Source organism: Strigops habroptila, chromosome 9, assembly GCF_004027225.2.
Source record: "Strigops habroptila isolate Jane chromosome 9, bStrHab1.2.pri, whole genome shotgun sequence".
Classification (NCBI taxonomy): domain Eukaryota; kingdom Metazoa; phylum Chordata; class Aves; order Psittaciformes; family Psittacidae; genus Strigops; species Strigops habroptila.
The window spans coordinates 32370277-32388725 of record NC_044285.2 but is presented as its reverse complement, the minus strand read 5'-3'; the positions used below and the strand labels follow the sequence as shown (position 1 = coordinate 32388725).

At 39.2% G+C, this 18449-nt stretch overlaps 1 protein-coding gene across 5 annotated transcripts in view; it reads right to left on the bottom strand.

Moving 5' to 3' along the window:
* Positions 1-18449, bottom strand: part of AFF2 (AF4/FMR2 family member 2) — a 342188-nt gene that overhangs the window by 63532 nt on the left and 260207 nt on the right. For all 5 annotated transcript variants that reach the window (XR_003993337.1, XM_030498544.1, XM_030498546.1 and 2 more), the window contains one exon: positions 15256-15293. Coding sequence is in view for 4 of the 5 variants with exons in the window: in XM_030498544.1 (XP_030354404.1) it covers positions 15256-15293 (38 nt within the window). In the remaining variant the exon portion in view is untranslated. The remainder of the gene's footprint in view (positions 1-15255; positions 15294-18449) is intronic.

Below are 18449 nucleotides of genomic sequence, written 5' to 3'. Positions count from 1 at the left end.
AGCATACCTATATATCCTAATGTCCTATAGGTTTGTCACACCTTTATCTAGATAGCCACATCCACCTGTCTGCCTGACTGTCCATATGTGTCTGTCTGTCTATCTATCTATCTTCATACAGATCTATATAAATGAGACCTATGTACCTGGATACACTGGAGATAGCAGCATACATTGTTCCTGTCACACATCTCAAACTTCACCTTACTTTTGCATCTCAGATCTATTTTCACCAGGTTAAAATCTGTGGTGCAGAGAGATAATTTCCTTTAATTTATTTTTCCCCCAACAGTTTTTACTGATTTTTAATACAAAGCACCTTGGCCTGTTTGTAGTCAAAGATGTCTTTGTTTTGTGCACATACGGGTTGTATACACAACCACAGCACTGCAGAAGGCATGTTTCAGAACAGTCAGTAAGGTTCTGTGCCCTCTGAGTCAGCTGAAAATAAACTCAAAGTAAAGTTGGCAAGAATTATTCTGTGATTTTCTCTGTGAAATATATTAACAAGGTCTTTAAAGACTTAACCAAACACTCCCAAAGCAAATTAAGCAGATGATATGATCCTTCCGTCTTGACTTCACGCCCTGAAACACTGAACGGAGACATGGCCAGGGTAAGTTTCCCAGCTTTAGTGAAGCTATAGCGACTGAAAATCAGTGCTTGTCAGCAGAATACAAATAAACAACACTCCATCACGGAGGGACTCAACATCCGTTTTGAGAACACCACTTTACAAAGAAGCATACTATCTATAACAGTAGGAAAGCAATCTGGACTATGAACCTGCAAACTTTGTTCAACATAATTCACATGTAAGAGTCAGTCTCTTGCTAATGCCTTTGTCTGGATATACTGTCTGTCTTACTTTAGGAAATCATACACCAGTTATGCTTCTTAAAATAACCAAAGACAAACAGAGCATAAAAAGTTTACCTTACAGATTAAAAAACTTTATGCAAATACACGGAGAGGAGATCGAACAATCCAAAATACACAATGTTATTTTTCTATGGCTATTCTAGGTAAACATTAGCAGTGCATGGGCTACTTTTCAATGTTGGTATCAATATCAAAAGACTGGAAAATCTTAAAACACTGAAAGACCATCTGTGCATGCTAGCAACTGCCAAATTTGCAACTGTGGTTTCTTCCCTGCTAATTCCATATTTTCCTGATAGATTAATGTGCACCATTTATCCAGAATAAATAAATGTGGAAGGCCCGCCTTCCCCCTTCACTGTGCCTCATCATTTTACTGATTTCCACCAGACCACTGAGCACATTAATGCAAGTAAGCAACTGTCTGGATTCAGAAATTATCACATTTGGTAGAGAAGGAATGCTTGGCACTGCCAGTTTCTTTACAGACTGAAAGTCCTTGAAGTTAAAAAGAAATACATTCAAAGAACTCCAAGACTACGAACAACATGGATAAACTGCAGCTGAAGGATTTTTCTTTCCTTTACCTGACTGAAATGTAACCTATGTGCAGAAAAGCATAGATATTTTACACATACTACTGCTGTTTCACCATGTGCATTCGTCTTGTTAGTTCTTCTGAGAGGCATCTGACACATATATTTAGACTTCTAGCTTGCTAATTTATGCCAGCTAGTGTAAAATTATAGGGTTGAGAATAAAGTTGCAGAATCAAACCTTTATATGTGCATTGAAGGAAAATTTTCTACTATATACAGTAAGACTTCCACGATCCACAATTTGCTAATCTTTCCACTCAGTAATTTGCATTCCTGCATGTGCACACTGCATTCACAAACATACATACTTCACAGGTTTAGTAAGAGAACCATTTCAATGAGCTCTCATACTATTCGGATTACATTGATTTCTATAAAATGTATTACTGTAGCTGTGCTACCACGTATCTAATAGTGTGTTTAATCTACAAAAGTCTAACTACATATATCTAACACATTATCTGCCACTTGGATGATTTCATTGTGTGTTCCTGGGGTGCTAATTGCAAATTTGGAATGCAAATAGTACATAAACTTGTTAAACACATTTCTTTAAGAGGAAAAGATATGCCTTTGCTGTATGTCTGCTCTCCTCATTCACTGTAGCTCCAGGTTTTGCTAAGAGGTATAAGCTGATAAAGCCTGTTGGTGCATTTACTGACCTATCTTATCCTAAATGACATTATCACAGCATATTATATCTAAAAAAAGAATAAAAATCTAAGGACTGGGCATTCCATTGGCAAGACACGAGCATGCCACATGCAAAGAGAAACACATGCACTCAATGGATCTATAGGAGCAAGGTAGGGGATTGCTGCTGTGCAAGCTCTGACAGGGATGTCTGCTGAAATTTTTTGCTACTTTCTTAATAGTCTCTGTCATCTCTCCTTCCTTGTAAATGCACATTAGGTTAAAAACAAAGCCTGGAAATTCCTCCAACTGAAGCACAAGTGAGGAACAGCACAAACTCCCTAATCCTATGAGACAGAGGAGGAAGGTAGAGCAGCATAGGTTCACCTTCAGCCTGAAAAGCTATCAGATGAGACATTTTGGTTCTATTTTCTACTAAGCAGCCTCCCACTACTTAAAATGCTAATGTTTCTAGTGAGCTAAATCAGCAATAAGGTTAAGTTAACCCACAAGACATTACTATAAAAAATCAAGCGAAAAACACAATCTCCTTCTCTCCAAGATGCTTTCCTGGATTTTACTTGTTTTTCTAAATCCAGACGAGGTAGTCCTATTCTTAATCTGTTCCAGACAGCTTTTGAAAACCTGGGCTTTACCAGAAACCCGTCTGGTTTTCCTCCATTGCTTGAAACTCTCTTTGATGAATTTATTTCCTGTTTGCTTTATTTTTTGCATATATAAAATGATCGGGTTTGAAGCAATTTCTTTATATCAGCATGACAAGCAAACTCGATCATACATATCCATAAATTCATGAGAATATTAAATAGAAACTTTAATTATTACTTAAATAATAAACTCTGAGATTACTTAAGGGAAAGCTTAATGGGGCTTAGTGGGACTTAAGCAGATGATGAAGTGTTTCCTGAAGTACAGTTATTTCCTGAAGACCATTATGGCTTATACAACCCTGACTGGGTCTAAAACGACAAGCACCAAGCTATAATATTTAAGAAGTTGAAGAAATAACATATTCACAGTCTTAGAAACTGACTGCACCTGCTTGTTCATGCACATAGTGGCAATGTCATCGTTTTGATGGGAACTGGTTATTCAGTTAAACAAACATATCAAGGGCTTGGGAGAAGAAGAAAAAAATCCAACAACTCAGAAGGCAGTTAAAAAAAAAAAAAAAAAAAAATCTGTCAAAACCCCATGGAAGTCCTCAGTTATAGCTTATCCAAGATTTTATGGAGGGAAAAAAGCTTGATTCTTTTGAGCCAATACTGTTTACAGTTGCTGCAATGAAAATTCTAATTTTGTGCTCTAATGAACACAAAACGATCCATAGTCAACCTTGGCAAAACTTATAATGACTGTGTAATTGAAGTGACTTTGTCACATTAAAAAAATATTTCACAAAATTGTAGGAAACTGCCAAGAAACAAAACTATGGGATGGGCAGTCTTGGGTATGTGATACAGCCAGCCATTTCATCTTTGCTGCTTGGTGAATGTAAGGCTTATAAAGCTGTGAGACATCCATCTGCAGTCACTCTTCTTACAGCATATTAAAACTAATTGTGAATTACTGCAAGTGCTTCATTGTGAATGTGTGACCCAGAATTTACTTTTTAAAAACACTGCTTGCTCTGTTATACTATCTGATACAATCCATATGCAGGGGAGGGGGTATATGGTGAGCTGCCAGATGAATCTCAATGTACAGGTTGTGCGACACAGGTGGACCCTCAAAGAGTTCCTCCATTTTGGAAATCTTATGGAGAAGGGGCAACAAAGCGAAAACTGAGATCGCAGCCCACTGGGGAAGATCTTCGAGCCCTGTAATGAGTAGATTCTCCAAGACACTGAATTTTTCCAGAAATATCCCTGACAGAATGGGCAGATACTTGCATGTTTATGCTCACCACGATGCACATTCTGGGCTGTTTACTCTTGGAGTTTCTGCCCTCCCTTCCCTATACCCTGACCTCCATGAGGGACCATGCCTTCATCCTCCAGTGAGCAAAGCACTTGGCTCTCTCTACCTGCAAGCACAGTCACCTCTCCACTGCCCAGGGACAGGGCTGAGCTAATGGAGAGAAGGTAAGTACCAGAGAAGTAGCAGTTCTGTTACAGCGAAGCACATCAGTGTTTAACAGCTGCTATGCTGAAATACAGAGGGATCAATTAATACCTGAAGTCCAAAATCTCCTGGGATATAACTCCACTTACGCAGAAGTTAGCTTTAAATATCATAGTTTGGGTTTCAAATATGACTGAACAAACATTTTCTATTAACTTGGCACAACAATGACCTGAGCAAGCACCTAGGGTTCTGTAAAGAATGCTAATGCCATCCCAAAATGCAACACTAAGGTTTTTTCTGAATATTCCTGAATGATCTGGGGATTGGGCACCTAAGTGTCTTTTGCAGAAATAAATAAATAATCTCTGCCCAACTTCACTGTGGTAAGAATTTTTCCAGAGATCAGTATTTCTGAAGACTTTTCACAGTGTTCTTGCACCTGAAAGACAAATCTGATTCGACATGAAGTTCCATTACGAAGAAACTGTTACATGTGATGACACTGGTTATTGAAAATTGAAATGAAGTGAGAGGAAGCTAACACCAACTTGTATGAAATTCTGCTGTCTTTGAATGACACAGAGAACTCAATATATCTAATCATCAAAGTGAAGCCCACTGGGAACCGAACTACAGTTGTACTGCAGAAGGTCGCTACTTGATTGCTAGACCCAAAAGTGCTAACCCACATGTCACTTATTTCTGTGTCTAAATAGTTTACTATGATTGATACCCAGGGTGGCTCTCCTCAGTGAAACAATCATGAAGACAACAAGGAATTAGGAAACAGATAATTTTTCACAATCCTAATTTTTAACCCTGTCAGTTCCTGGAGTTTAAGGCAATTTGTTCTTTAATAAATTCAGTCCATGCTCATTTTCTCCCCAGTAGAACACCAGCTTTTGCACAGTCCTTAGCTTGCAAGCTGCATTCGGTATTTTCTTCTCTCACTACTGTTGGTGTGTGGCCAGATGAGCCTGATTATAAGGGCTCGGTGTTGGCCTTGAGTGTAAAAATTTTTCCTGCTGCCTTTAAAAGGATTTTTTTTCCACTGACCTTATACCAATCTCCTTGATTTTAGTTCCTCGCTCATCTGTCTCTCTGAATCAGCCTTTTCGCAGCACTTCCCTGGCCTCCCCACACTCAAAGTCGCTCCAAGGTCAGTGGAGGGCCCTCCTGCACTCCACGTGTCCCTCCTCCAGCTGGAGGCAAAACATGATGTTTACAATATGCTCAGTTTCCACTTGACAAGGCCTGGAAGCCACTACATGTATGTGAACTTAGGTCCCATAGCTAGAGAGAGCACAGAGCTGTCAAGATAGGGCCCACTTCTACAATTAAAGAGCCAGTGAACTGGCAAGGTCTGATGGATGAGCAGATACTTGAACATACACTGCATGTGCAATGTGAGAGTCACGCGACTCAACACAGCCTCGCCATACAACACAAACCAAAAATCAGCTTCGACGTTACAAGCACCCCTGCTCCAGCTATGCTAATCTCTTCTTTCATCCACGATCTCTGCAAGTCACATAGCGTTATGGTAAAAGGTTCTGCACTTAAAGGAATATCTGCAGCTTCCCTGCCACTATTAATAAAAATATTTAATGCTCTTGTTAGGAGGCGCAATTTGATTACTGAACTGTTACCCAACAAATCCTGAAAACAATTCAAAGTAAATTTCCCTAATATGTCTATTTTTCTATCCTGCCAGAAGGGTTGCTAATGAATTTGCTGCTTGAATGCACTGACAGATTGGGAACTATAACTGTGCTGGCCTGGGCAACATGGCACTGGCACCAAAAACCTATTTGTACCCATGCAAAGTTCTCTCTAGAGTATGTCTCTCATCCAGAGGTGATTTTCCAATAAAATCAGCCTCGATTATTGCAAGCGCAGGAGCAATCCCTGAGGGAGTATATCAGGCAATTCAATACTAGGAAATGTTGTACTAGGCAAAATTAACCTTGTAGCAGTGTTATTTCCTGAAACATTATCTAGCTTTTGCCTTTCTTTCGTATTCATCGATCCTAAATGACTGGATTTTTTTTTTCTACTTCTCTCACTTAACACAAGATCATTATTTTCTTTTTTTTGTATGTGTATTTAAAAAAAAAATGCTTGGAAGACACCTGTTTTTCTTCTCTTTCACTTATTCACTGCCAAAGTGAAGGACGTTTAGCTGTATGCCAGGCACTTTTTGGGGCATATAAAAGGTGACAGCAAGGAAGACCAGCTTTATTCTGCCCTATTTTCGTAATTCCACAAGGCAGAGGAAACCTACTAGATATATTACCACCAGACCACAAGCCAAAAAGAGCAAGGAAACTTCATCCTCTCCCATCACACCAAGGTAAAAGTAAGACAGATGCCAGTGGCGCTTTGCAGTCCAAAAGAGAATAGACACAGGCCTCCAGATTTCAAAGATATTGTTGACAACTTCAGTTAAATCTCACTGCCTGGTAGCTTTATCCACTGCCTGTTACCAGGCTCTCCAAGCCATGGATCTTCATCTGGAGAGTGTCTAGCACGTGCTAGAACCTAAATAAACCATGAAGTCCTACACATACACTAACACTTTTTACGGTTTTGCTCTGGTTATTTATCTTCCAGCAGCACAAAAACGGGATAACAGTGAAATTCATGGGCATGAGATCTGAAGGCAGGCTGCTATGGTGGATTCAGCCAGCTGTACTGAAATCAGCAGAACAGGTCCTCTCGTTCTTACCAGGATGAGGCCTTTTCTTCATTTTTGCTAGCATTTGTTGCTTTGTTGCGATATCTTAATTCTCAGAAGCACCTTTTTAAAGTGTTAATTCAAAAAAGATCACAGGTAGTTAGAAAACAGCGGTTACTTAATACAATGCCCAAAACAAACACTTAGAATAATTGTTTGAATAACTGCTAAGTAACTTAAAACGAAAAATAATAACCAAGAAAGACAAACACAAACTCTAAAATGATGAAAACTACAGAATGAGTGACGAGAGAATGGGTAACTCCTTTGATCAGCAGCAGATACATGCTAAAAATGCTAAAAAAATATTGACCTTAACTTTTTTTCTGTCAAAATAAGGAATCAGGCAAAAAAAAAAAAAAGGTTTTGTTTGGCTCAAACTGTCACTTTTTTATAGCTTTAAAAAATTGACCTAAATTTAATCTTGACAAGCAGTATTACAACGAAGGTGTAAAAACATTGTTTTGAAAAACAACAGAAGTGACCCAGTTACAGTGAAAATACTTATTTTTGTCCAGCTGCAAGACAGACTCCTGGCAAACTGTACACAGAAGCAAGATTAGCTTTAGTCAATGGACATATACATGTCTCTATAAGTAAAAATACACAAAAGAGAAGGTTTCTCTGGGTGTGTGGAGTTCTGTGATGGGTACTGAGCCACATGCTGGGCTTGGCAGCTGAGGGACGCCTTGTGGCTGGATACAGACAGCAGTGCTTGGTATTGATGGTGTGTGCTCAGCTTTGTGAGAGATTAGATGAATGAGATCTCAGAGTCTGTTCATCTCATTGTCTTGTAAGCAAACACTGTGCACTACACAGGACGTGTGGTAATTTAACCATCTACTATAAATTATACAATCAAGTCGGAAGCATTTCACTATAAAAATGTATTGCACCCATTTGAAAAATGTGTGTTCGCTCTGGGAACCTGTTGTGGTGGAAGCTGAAAACCTTAATAAAGCACAAACTATTCTATATTTCAGGGCTTAGCCAGTGTGACTCATTTGTACAGTTTTAAGTCCAAACAAACTGCTAGTCAACTAAATTATAACTTATTACCACAGGCTACAGACTTTTAATATATTCTGTGGTTGGAACAGGACTGATTTAGTGTTTTGGGCCCTGCCAGTAGTTATCATGCATCATTTTCCTAGAAATAAAAATAGCCCTACTGTGGTTATCCTTTGGACTGATAAAAATATATCTAACAAGATGTGTCAGATGAACAAATTCAGAAAATAAAGGTAAAATATTAAATAGACTTATTATTTTATGTCTAAAGTACTATATCTTCCAGTTGGCGTGATGACTTTAGAATAAAGCAAAAGATACTGCAAAAAGGAAAAAAGATCTAAAGGGACAATCGAGCTCTGATAAAACCACATGGGGATAGATGAATTGTCAGAGCTTTGCAAGAGTCAAAATTTACATAAAAATCAGTATTTAGGGATTAATGTGATATCATCAAAAAGGATTTAATATGTGCGTTTCTTTGCAAACAGTTTAAAAGCAGCAGTTCTGTAATCCATTTCCAACACTAACCTTTAACTTGTAAGAGTAAAATAATCCTTTGCAACATTTCTAGAGTTCACATTCTGCTGAGGAAACTAAGCCCCCTTAAATAAAACTCACTGGAAATCAACGGTAGCATATACATGTTGGTTTTCATAGTGATGCTCCAGGTGCTGACCCTGCTGTGAGTACTGCATGTCTGTACAGACTCTTCCACATGGCCCAACTTGCAGAATCAGTGGCACTTGGGGGTTTTGTGAATTTTTGGAGGGACTTTATTGCTGCTGCAATAAACTGATCCCATTGACTGAACTCTGCACCTGTGTAGACACCTAGTCTGTCCTAAGCGGACAGACTAGGAGGATCAGAGGCTGAAGAACATTGTCTATAATTGCCTGTAAGCAGGCTTTTTCCTGGATTTCTACTCACGATTTGAGTGCTTTCGCATGCTAGACTTAAAGTACTAAAACATAAATACGAATGGATTTCTCTGAGAAATGAATATGGGCAGGCAGTTTAGGCACTATGCTATAATGGATTTTTAGAACTAATTGAATTGGTACTGGCTGATTTAGTAGTCCTCCAGAAATAGTCTGAGGAGAAACAACAGGAAGGAAGGTTTAGAAGCAGAGACTAACAGGTGGCAGTGTGGAAACCGCCTGGGAGTTTTACTGTGAATGAAAACCCATGGCAGGTTTGGGCTTTTTGCTTCTTTAAAAGTGGTTTAAGTCCTTTAGTAAATGTCTGTTAGGTACACATACGCACAGGTCCACAGGTGCCTGTGTATACATGTGTGTACATATACATATAGATAAATATATGTATATATGGCCTTCCTCCCATACAATTATCCGTGAAGGGGAGGCTTTTGCAACCTAGACATGACATACTTTGGTTCTTCCTTTTGTAAATACAGGACAGGAGACACCCTGCAGCGGAACAGCCAAGCATACATGTCAACAGCACAACACCCCTTTCGTACCTCTATTGGTTACAAACGCCTGATTGGACTGGTTAAAAACAAACCAACCTTCAGATCTAGCCCACTGGCCTGCACCTTTGCCAACAGGAGCAAAAGATCTGTTTATGCTTACTGGTATTACAGCATACATTAACTGACCCTTGGAGTCTGACCTGCTCGCCCTCCCGCTTAGTGAGTCAATAAGAAAATCCTCTGGCTCTGCATGACTTGCGTAGACCTCAAACCTTCCATGCAGAATGAGGTCTATCCAGGGAGGGAAAAACAAGGTGCCACTCCAGCTGGTAAAACAAAGATATTTTTAAAGTGCAGTCAGTAGAAACAGTCACTCCTATTCCATGTATAATCAAGGATGAAAAGGCCACGAAAAATACCACTGCGCTTTGCAAATGAGAGGTCAATTGAAATGTCAAGATATCAAATGTTAATGGATTGCATTTCCAATGATGGTTGGGACAGAAAACCATACCAAGTCAAGTCAGATGCCCTTCTGAGGAGAAGATGAGTTTTATGGCAGGCAAAGACAATAAACACCAGAAGTCTTTCTGGTTAACAAACTTGTGGCTGATGGAAAACAAATATCTTTTGAAAATAAAAAAGCAGTGGGATTTTAACACAAGCTGTAATCCCCAAACATGTATCTGGAAGTCATTAAATCTACAGCAAATCTAAGCATATGCAGGTGTTTGAGGAAAATGCCATTGCTTTCTATTGAAGATTTTTAAAGGAACTATAAAAGAAGTGAGTATAAAGGACACTAAGGAAGGCAATGTTTTATTCCCTGAAGCAAGAAGTCAATTTCAATATTCTCATAGTTCTACAGCAGTTCATGGACTACATGGATCACTCAACTGCATTCATTTTCAATTTTAAAAATCTAATTTCTTTCATAACAAAAAAAAAAAAAAAAAGTATTTTGTAGTGTTGGATGACATCAGGGTTTAGCTGAAGTGTTCTTTAACCTGCCCACATTTTCCCAAGGAATTCATGTGGCCATTTTCATAAAAGACTGTAATCCGAGGCATTTGTTTAGAGTGACATTATATCCAGTCTTTGCACTGCCATGCAAAGAACTCACCTCTTTAATATGGAAAACAGTGAAAAGAAATTAATTAATATTCCTAACTACTGTCTCTGCATGACTAGTAGACACACAGTCTTCCTTTTCCAACTGCAGAGACTTGCCTTGGCTCACACACTTAGAAGGAAAACCGCATTATGAGTAGCTTTTGAGTACGGAGACTCCTTGGTCTATTTGTTCTTCAGGGATGAAGAACAGTAAGTAATCACTTGCTCTTTTGTGTAAGAATAACTATAACTACTTGTGTGGATTCCAGTGAATATATAAGAAAAAACAAACAAAAGGCAGTATTTTTTCACACACTATGGTGCTCAGTGCCATGTGATGTTGTGGGGACAAGAAGTATAGACAGATTTCAAAGAGATTTTGCATGGAGACTAAGTCCACTGGTACCTCCTAAATACAGGATGTGAGGTTACGGAGGTGTAAAGAGTTGTGGGTAGGAAGGTGGGAGGACACGCCACATGAAGGATACCTCTGTAATTGCTGTTCTTCTTCCCCTACCTTCTGCCACTAGCAGATAAAGCCCTGGGTTGGCTGACCCTTACTCTACGTTAATGTACAGGCTGCCAAGCCAAGTGTATTTGTACTTGAGCGTGAGGCCTAACCCTGACTGTGACTGGATATGAGGGGATCCTGCAGCTCAACCCAACTGATAGAAGTGATGTGGTCCAAGCCAACGTGAACATGATACCTCTAGGCTCTATGCTGAAGTGGGCTTCTATTGCCTACAAAAGCCTGGGAAAAAAATCTAGGAAGAGTGATGATCAATTGCGTTCAGAACGATGCTGCTATTGACTTGTCCTGGGTTCAGCTGTAACAGTTATTTTTCTCCTTCTTAGTAGCTGGTGCAGTGCTGTGTTTTTGACTTTAGCCTGAGAACAACACTGATAACACACCAATGTTTTGAGTTGTTGCTAAGTAATGTTTACTCCAATCAAGGACTTTTCAGTCTCATGCTCTGCCAGCGAGGAGGGGCACGGGAAGCTGGGAGGAAGCAGAGACAGGACACCTGACCCAAGCTAGCCAAAGGGGTATTCCATACCACAGCACGTCATGCCCAGCATATAAACTGGGGGGAGTTACCCGGAAGGCCCAGATCGCTGCTTGGGTCAGGCTGTGTATCGGTTGGTGGGTGGTGAGCAATTGTATTGTGCATCACTTGTGTTTATTGTTTTCTTTTCCTTTTCCCCTTTTAGTTTTATATTCCCTCCCCTTGTTATTTCCCTTATCATTATTATTATTGGTGGTAGCAGTAGTGGTTTTGTATTATACCTTAGTTACTGGACTGTTCTTATCTCAACCCATGGGATTTACATTCTTTCGATTCTCCTCCCCATCCCTCCAAGAGTGGGGTGGGGAAGCAGGCGGGGGGAGCGTGTGAGCAGCTGCATGGTTCTGGGTTACCGGCTGGGCTTAAACTCCAACATGACTTTTAATGGTATTGCTGTTCTCCCCCTCTTCCATCAAATCACAGGGTATATAGAGTATTTCCTCAGATGCGTCCTAATTCAAAATAATTTCTCATGTAACAGCTCTTTAGAAATCATAAACCTTCCACAGCACAAAATTGTTTAAGTCATGTTTCCTCCTTCAAGATTCAGGGGTAGGAACAGCATGATAAGGACCAGCAAGTAATAAAGTATCTAGGACTTTGCATCCAGGAAATCCCTTTTCTACTACAGACTCTCAATGTAAATATGGATAAAACCAATGGGACAAAGCAAGGGCAGGAGAGGATAAATGAGTTATATGTCATGGATTCTGCAGTTATGGGGCCACCTTGGTGCCACATACAGATAGAAAAAGGTCTTCTGTTTTTGGAAAAGTAACTGCATTATTTCCACCCCCCTTTTTCACCTCCCCCTCAGAAAAAAAAACAGTTCAGCAGACACAGACACTTCTTACCCATTTTCTATGTGCTTATTTGTAATAATATCATGTCAGATGATGCTACCAATACATAAAAATGAGTTCCTATGGATGCGCAGTGTCTTGCAGTGCTACAAACAACACGCAATTGAGACCAAGCCTTCTGAAGGAGCCAAATGCACGTGCATCTACCTTGGCCTTCAAGAAGTTCACATCAGTTAGTCTAAGCACCTATAGACACTTAACACCAAGAAACAAGCAGCTTGGCTGCCTTACTTAATTGTAGTAAGGAAACTTCCATGTTTTTTTCCCCTCCATTAGTGTTAAGGGCTGCAGGGATTCAACAGAACAAAAAATACTAAACTTCTGCCCAAACATTAAACCACCAACATTAATAAACTGTGCAATGAAAAACAAATAGACCACTTCTGAAATCTTTGTCATGCCCCTAAACTAATATTAGGCTCTGTCCAAGGACTCTACAGAAACCTAGTCTTGAAAAGGGAGAGATTTCTGATTCCAGTTTTGGGACACAAGAACTATGCCAGTACAACGTAAAAACAAGGGAATTTTTTATGCTAGTGACAACTGTGAATATTTTATATATACTTATATATGTAAAAAAATATATTGTAACAGATGTCAAATGCAGTTAGATTCAACTCAACTTATTAGTGCATGGCTTTTAGCCAAAAGCAATTCACATTTGCAGAAGTGTACTATCACATATGTCTTAATAACAGAAATGTGTTTTTAAAAATGTATGTGATAAGTCACATATGGTAGAAGGAATCTGTACAGCTTTCAGCCCTTATGACAATGGAAGCTACTAACTTTATTTTGCATTGCTGAAGAACATTAAAATTCAAGTGAAATTCTCTTTGACATTTGAGAGCTGCAAAAGCAACGAATAAAAACTAGACAAGACTAAGCTGTACTAAGTGTGGCTGTGACACTTATATAAATGCAATCCGTATCTACTACGGCTATCTTACAGACACTATTCCTACTTTTGCCCTGAGAGGTAGTATTTTAGTACACAATCATAATTGTATACAGGTACCTTAAATAGTTACATGTCACTGAAAAATACTAGGCAGATTTTTCTGCTGTTTTGTTATGCAGAGTGTAATTAATATGTATAATGGATTCCCTAAGGTACTAATTGAAGCTGCCACGACGAACATAGTCAAAGAGAAGTTAAACAATCAGTTGGGGGAAATACGACAGGGTGAAATATGCACATGTAGGTAGAACGAGCGAGACTGTCCATCTGGCCTTCTTCCATTCCAAAATGTTACAGTTACTCAAGTCCCATAAAGGAATGATTTAACCTAAATCACCCTTCTGCCCCAACTCCCAAACCATCCCAGTGGATTAACTGGGTATCAGTGTCACATACACGCTATTTAATGACTGCAAGGCTCAATATCTCTGTTATATGTGGGAAAATGCAATTCAGTTGAGCCATTCCTGAGAATCTGGTTCAAAATATTAAACATAAGTGAAAGAATGATAAATAATTATTTTGGATTTGTTCCACAGGACTCTCACCACCTTGCAACTCCTGGATTCTCTAGAATGTGACGTGAAAACAGCGCACACTTTCTATTAAACAACCAACAACTAACAATGACTTAATTCAGCTTGCACTGAATCTGAACTAGCCCTACAGGTGAGAGAGGTCCCTTGTCTTATCAGAAGTTTCATGTGTTATCAGGTCCCTGCTGGATCCTATTTCTAACTTTTATCAGACTGAATGAAACATAAAGAAAGAGTGATTTATGACTACCTTGCATCTTGCCTAATCACTCTTATGAGTGCTCATACACATTTTGCATTCACTTTATAAGGTGTAAATGTCTACACATGATGGAAGCCAAGTGAGAAGTAGAACTGTATTCTTTTGTTATGTGTGCTAAACCACAATGATTTGTGAGTCCTGTCAGTGCATGTTCTTACAAATGCAAAACCACTCCAGCCCAAAAGCCAGCATGATCAGCAAACTACTATAAAAATAAAAACATTTCCCCTGTCTATAACAGGAATATACAGTTACTGGGACTTACTTAAATGGCAATGATCACCTCCTACTGAAGCTAAAAATATGTGTTTTATTGGTACATAAGAGCCCATTAAGACCAGAGTATTCATTATTTAAACTGAATCACTGATTGTTGGTAGCTTTAACTGAAAATGGCTTTTCTCAAAAAGCCAGGACATCTATATAGCAACTTTCTTAATTCAATGATATATGGTTGAATGTTGCCTCTAGTGCCCTAAGATTTAAGAACTTCTCATAAAATGCCCTCGAAATTGCTCCCTAGTAGCTTGCTCATCCTTCACACAGCCCTACTGTAAAGAGCAGAAACATACGTGTGCGTATGGTATGAGAGATGCACACACGGAGTGAGAAAGAGCTCTTAATCAACAGGATAGCAAAGCCTTGATACATAGGTGCAAAATATTCCCATGTGTCTAGAAATCATTTGGCACGTTCCTAGTTACTTCCCCTCTGTCAGACCTTCTCAAGGATTGCAATTAAAAATCATAATCTTTTTAGCATGTACAAACATCCCCAAGGCTAGGAGCACTATGTATTGAGTATGACTCTGATATTATTTGGCAGCTATTCATAGACAACACATTAATTTATGGAAACTGGATGAAACTTGGGGAGTGCAATCATTAGGGACACATGAGAAATCGAAAGCTTTCCTCAGTGATACTTACCTTTTTATAGCTATGATTAGGGGCAACTTGAATTCTATTATCTCTTTCATCGCCCTTCTTGCTGTCCTAGTCTTTTTAGTGACTGTATACAATAACTTGGTTAAACCAGCATTTTCAAACAGATATAAAAAGAACTTACTTTACAGGAATATTTCTCAATTTTGTCTTTTCAGCAGCCTGTAAACAGAAGAGGGGTGGGGGAAACAAGCAGTTAGGCAACACACCAAAGCACAACCAAGCCGCAAGCAAACATCAACCCGCGGATGCTCTTCGGAAGCGCATACGTCACTCTTCAGGGATACAGCACTAGAGGTTTTGAACACTTCTGCCCCAGTCTGTGATATCAGCATGGTTTGTTTATTTTTAATGGCCACGAGTGTTTAGGAACTGCTCATTCAGGGAGATTACTTCATTTCCCGCTCTGAGGTCTGGTCCCTTTGTCACAAGCTATCTGTCCATATCTGGAACAAGAACAACAATGGGAAAAAATAATGGGAAGAATGGACTCCATTTCCAGAACAGTTTTTATTCACCAGCAACAGGAAAGGGCAAGGGATGACCAAATGGTCAGATCAATTTCCTCTTGTGAAACCTTTGAGAAAACACACTCCAAATCATCTAAATGAGTAAATCTTTGGGCCTCTCGGCCTGCACCACCTCAGACATGGAGCCTGGTTCCAGTTTATTGCTGAACCCATTGATCTGTGTACAGTCCATTTATCATTCATGAAAAGAGCCAGTGATCTTCACAGTATATTAGAAGAAACAACTCAGATCATCTGTCAACGGCCCTCTTATTTCTGTTTCCCTCTCCACGGGGATTTCATCTCCTTCGATTCTTCTTGAATTAAAATGTTGCTAAGCAACACAGCTGGGGGCAGCGATGGCAGAGCTGCGCCAGTCTATCACACTGGTTAAGCTGCTTGAGATTTTAGTGGAGGTTTTATGCTTTATTAATGCTTCCGTGGCACAATTATGTAATCTGAACCAACCTTGCATCTACCTTCTGATTTTTTCCAGAACAGGTAAATGATGTTTTAACGCAAGAAGGCTTGAAATATCACCTCTGGATAAACTAGGGTGGCCGTATCATTTCAGAGAACTCCTCCTAGCATTTGCTAGAACCAGACTGTAATAGATTTAAACATGGAAAGCGGTCAGATGGTTAGTGAGATTACAAGCACAGATAGCGGTGAAAGGCAGAATTAAGACAACTGATCCATAAACCTATTATAGTAAGGGAAGTTTTAGTGCTTAATTACATTCAGAGATATTTTTATAAAGCCTACCAAAATTGAGAAGGGGGTTGGTGAGGAACTTTAACCTCTGCTGTGCTTAAGGATGGGAATAAAAAGGTTCCCACATAGGAACTGCTAAGATTAGTGGTCCTGAAAAATGCTCACGTTGCCTTTGAGGAATTAAATCCTTTATGAAAACCAACTAACTTCTGAAACCTCTGGGACCTGCACAGCTGGGTTCCAAATTTTGCCAGAATGAGTTTTCCTTTGGAGTCTACAACAGGGCTAGTTTTTCAAAATACCTGCTGTTTTGGCAGTTTTGCCTCCAATCATAGCAAAGATAAAATCTGTGTTTAAATCCATGGAAATCCCCAATAATGATTTTAAAATATGAGAGAAGGAATTAGAGCTTGTGAGAGCTGAGATGGGGCAACAGCAATCCTCTGGGCTGGCTCCCAGTGTGCAAATAAAACGTGGATTTTTTCATTTGGATTGTATTTTTCATCTAAAGAATAAATCAATGAATGCATGATAGGAAACAATTATATTAATTGTACAGTAGGGTTGCTAAATAAAACACTTAAACCTCAGGAAATGCTAAACTTAAGATTGCACAAGTAGAGTGTTACAGACCCAAACCTAATTACGTGCTCTCAAACAAGCCTATGATGAAATGGGGTCCCTGCCTCATTAGTGAGATAATGTGAGTTGCGCCTCTTTCCAACGACACTATCCCGAATTTCCCTTTTTCACGCGTGCAAACGCAGAGTCAGAAGCATGTTATTAAGAAATCTTTCTGAGTAATAAAACACATGTAACAACACACAAATGCTTCATTTAAAATGGATTAAAACACCATCAAAAATGGCATTTCAGTTTCTCAAGCCTCCCACTAAATGCCAATTTCAGTCCCATCCTGCAGGGAACTAAGATTATTTTTAAAGCTCATAAAGAGCCTTCCACAATGGCAGAGGGTTTTTTTTGACTGTACAATGGTATTTTGCTTGACCCTTTTATATACCAAATAGCTGGACTATTACAATTCTGAGTTCAAGTATGTGAAGCTTGCATCTAAATCAGGTTTTTCCCCCTGAATTATTCAAAAATCACTACACAAAACCTGGTATCAAAATACAGATAAAGAAAAGAGAACAGAAGAGTGGAGAGTGTCTAGGATCAGAAGTAAATAATAATGCAGTCAATTCTAATACAAAGTATAGCAGAAGATATTCTGGAAAGCATGTGCATGATGGTGTGAGCTAAACTGTTTACATGAAAGATTAAAGAAGAGGAAGATATTTCAGGGAGTGAGAACTGACAATGTCAAAGTCATAGACTACTAAAGAGCAGAGTCTAAACTGGATGTTTGCTTTTTTGATTACTTAGCTACGCTGATGGCAACTGCTCACCATGCCATCATGGTACAGAAAATGAAAGAAATGTGAAATAAATGTGGTAGCTTTCAGAAGAATTACAGATATATGTTATTATCTTGGACCATGAAGATTCTACCACATATCCTTCCTTAGATTTTTACATGGAGAATTTCCACATTTTATTGCTGTGTTACTGAGAGAAGGCACTTTCCTAACTATTAAGAAAAGGCACATGTTGGAGGGACGCACGGGTCCCTCACACACATGCCCATTCACAAAGAGCTTTAAAAAAATCTTGCAAACTCTCAGCTTAATCTACATGGCATCCTATTTTAATGTTGGATGATCAAGCAACTGGTCATTTCCTATCACAAATGATTCAATTTGCCTCTGAGTGGGTCTGTGGTGATGTTAAACACAGCACAGAACACGTCAGGGATTCTGCCTGAGACGAAAATGCAGGATCTGGCCTTCTGCTTTTATTTGACTATAGGTGTTGCTCATTCATTTTTCAAAGTGTATTTGTTGCAGTATCATGAGCATGCCCAGTGCAGAAGATAAAGGAAGGCAAAATCAAAGCGACATTAAGTAACTCTACACATTAAGCTTTGATGCAGAAACATATTATCTGAAAATATTTGGTGTGCAGCGGGTCTGTCAATTAGAGCTAATTATTTTTCTCTGATCAGGAAGAATGCAATCTTGTTTTAGGCAGGTTT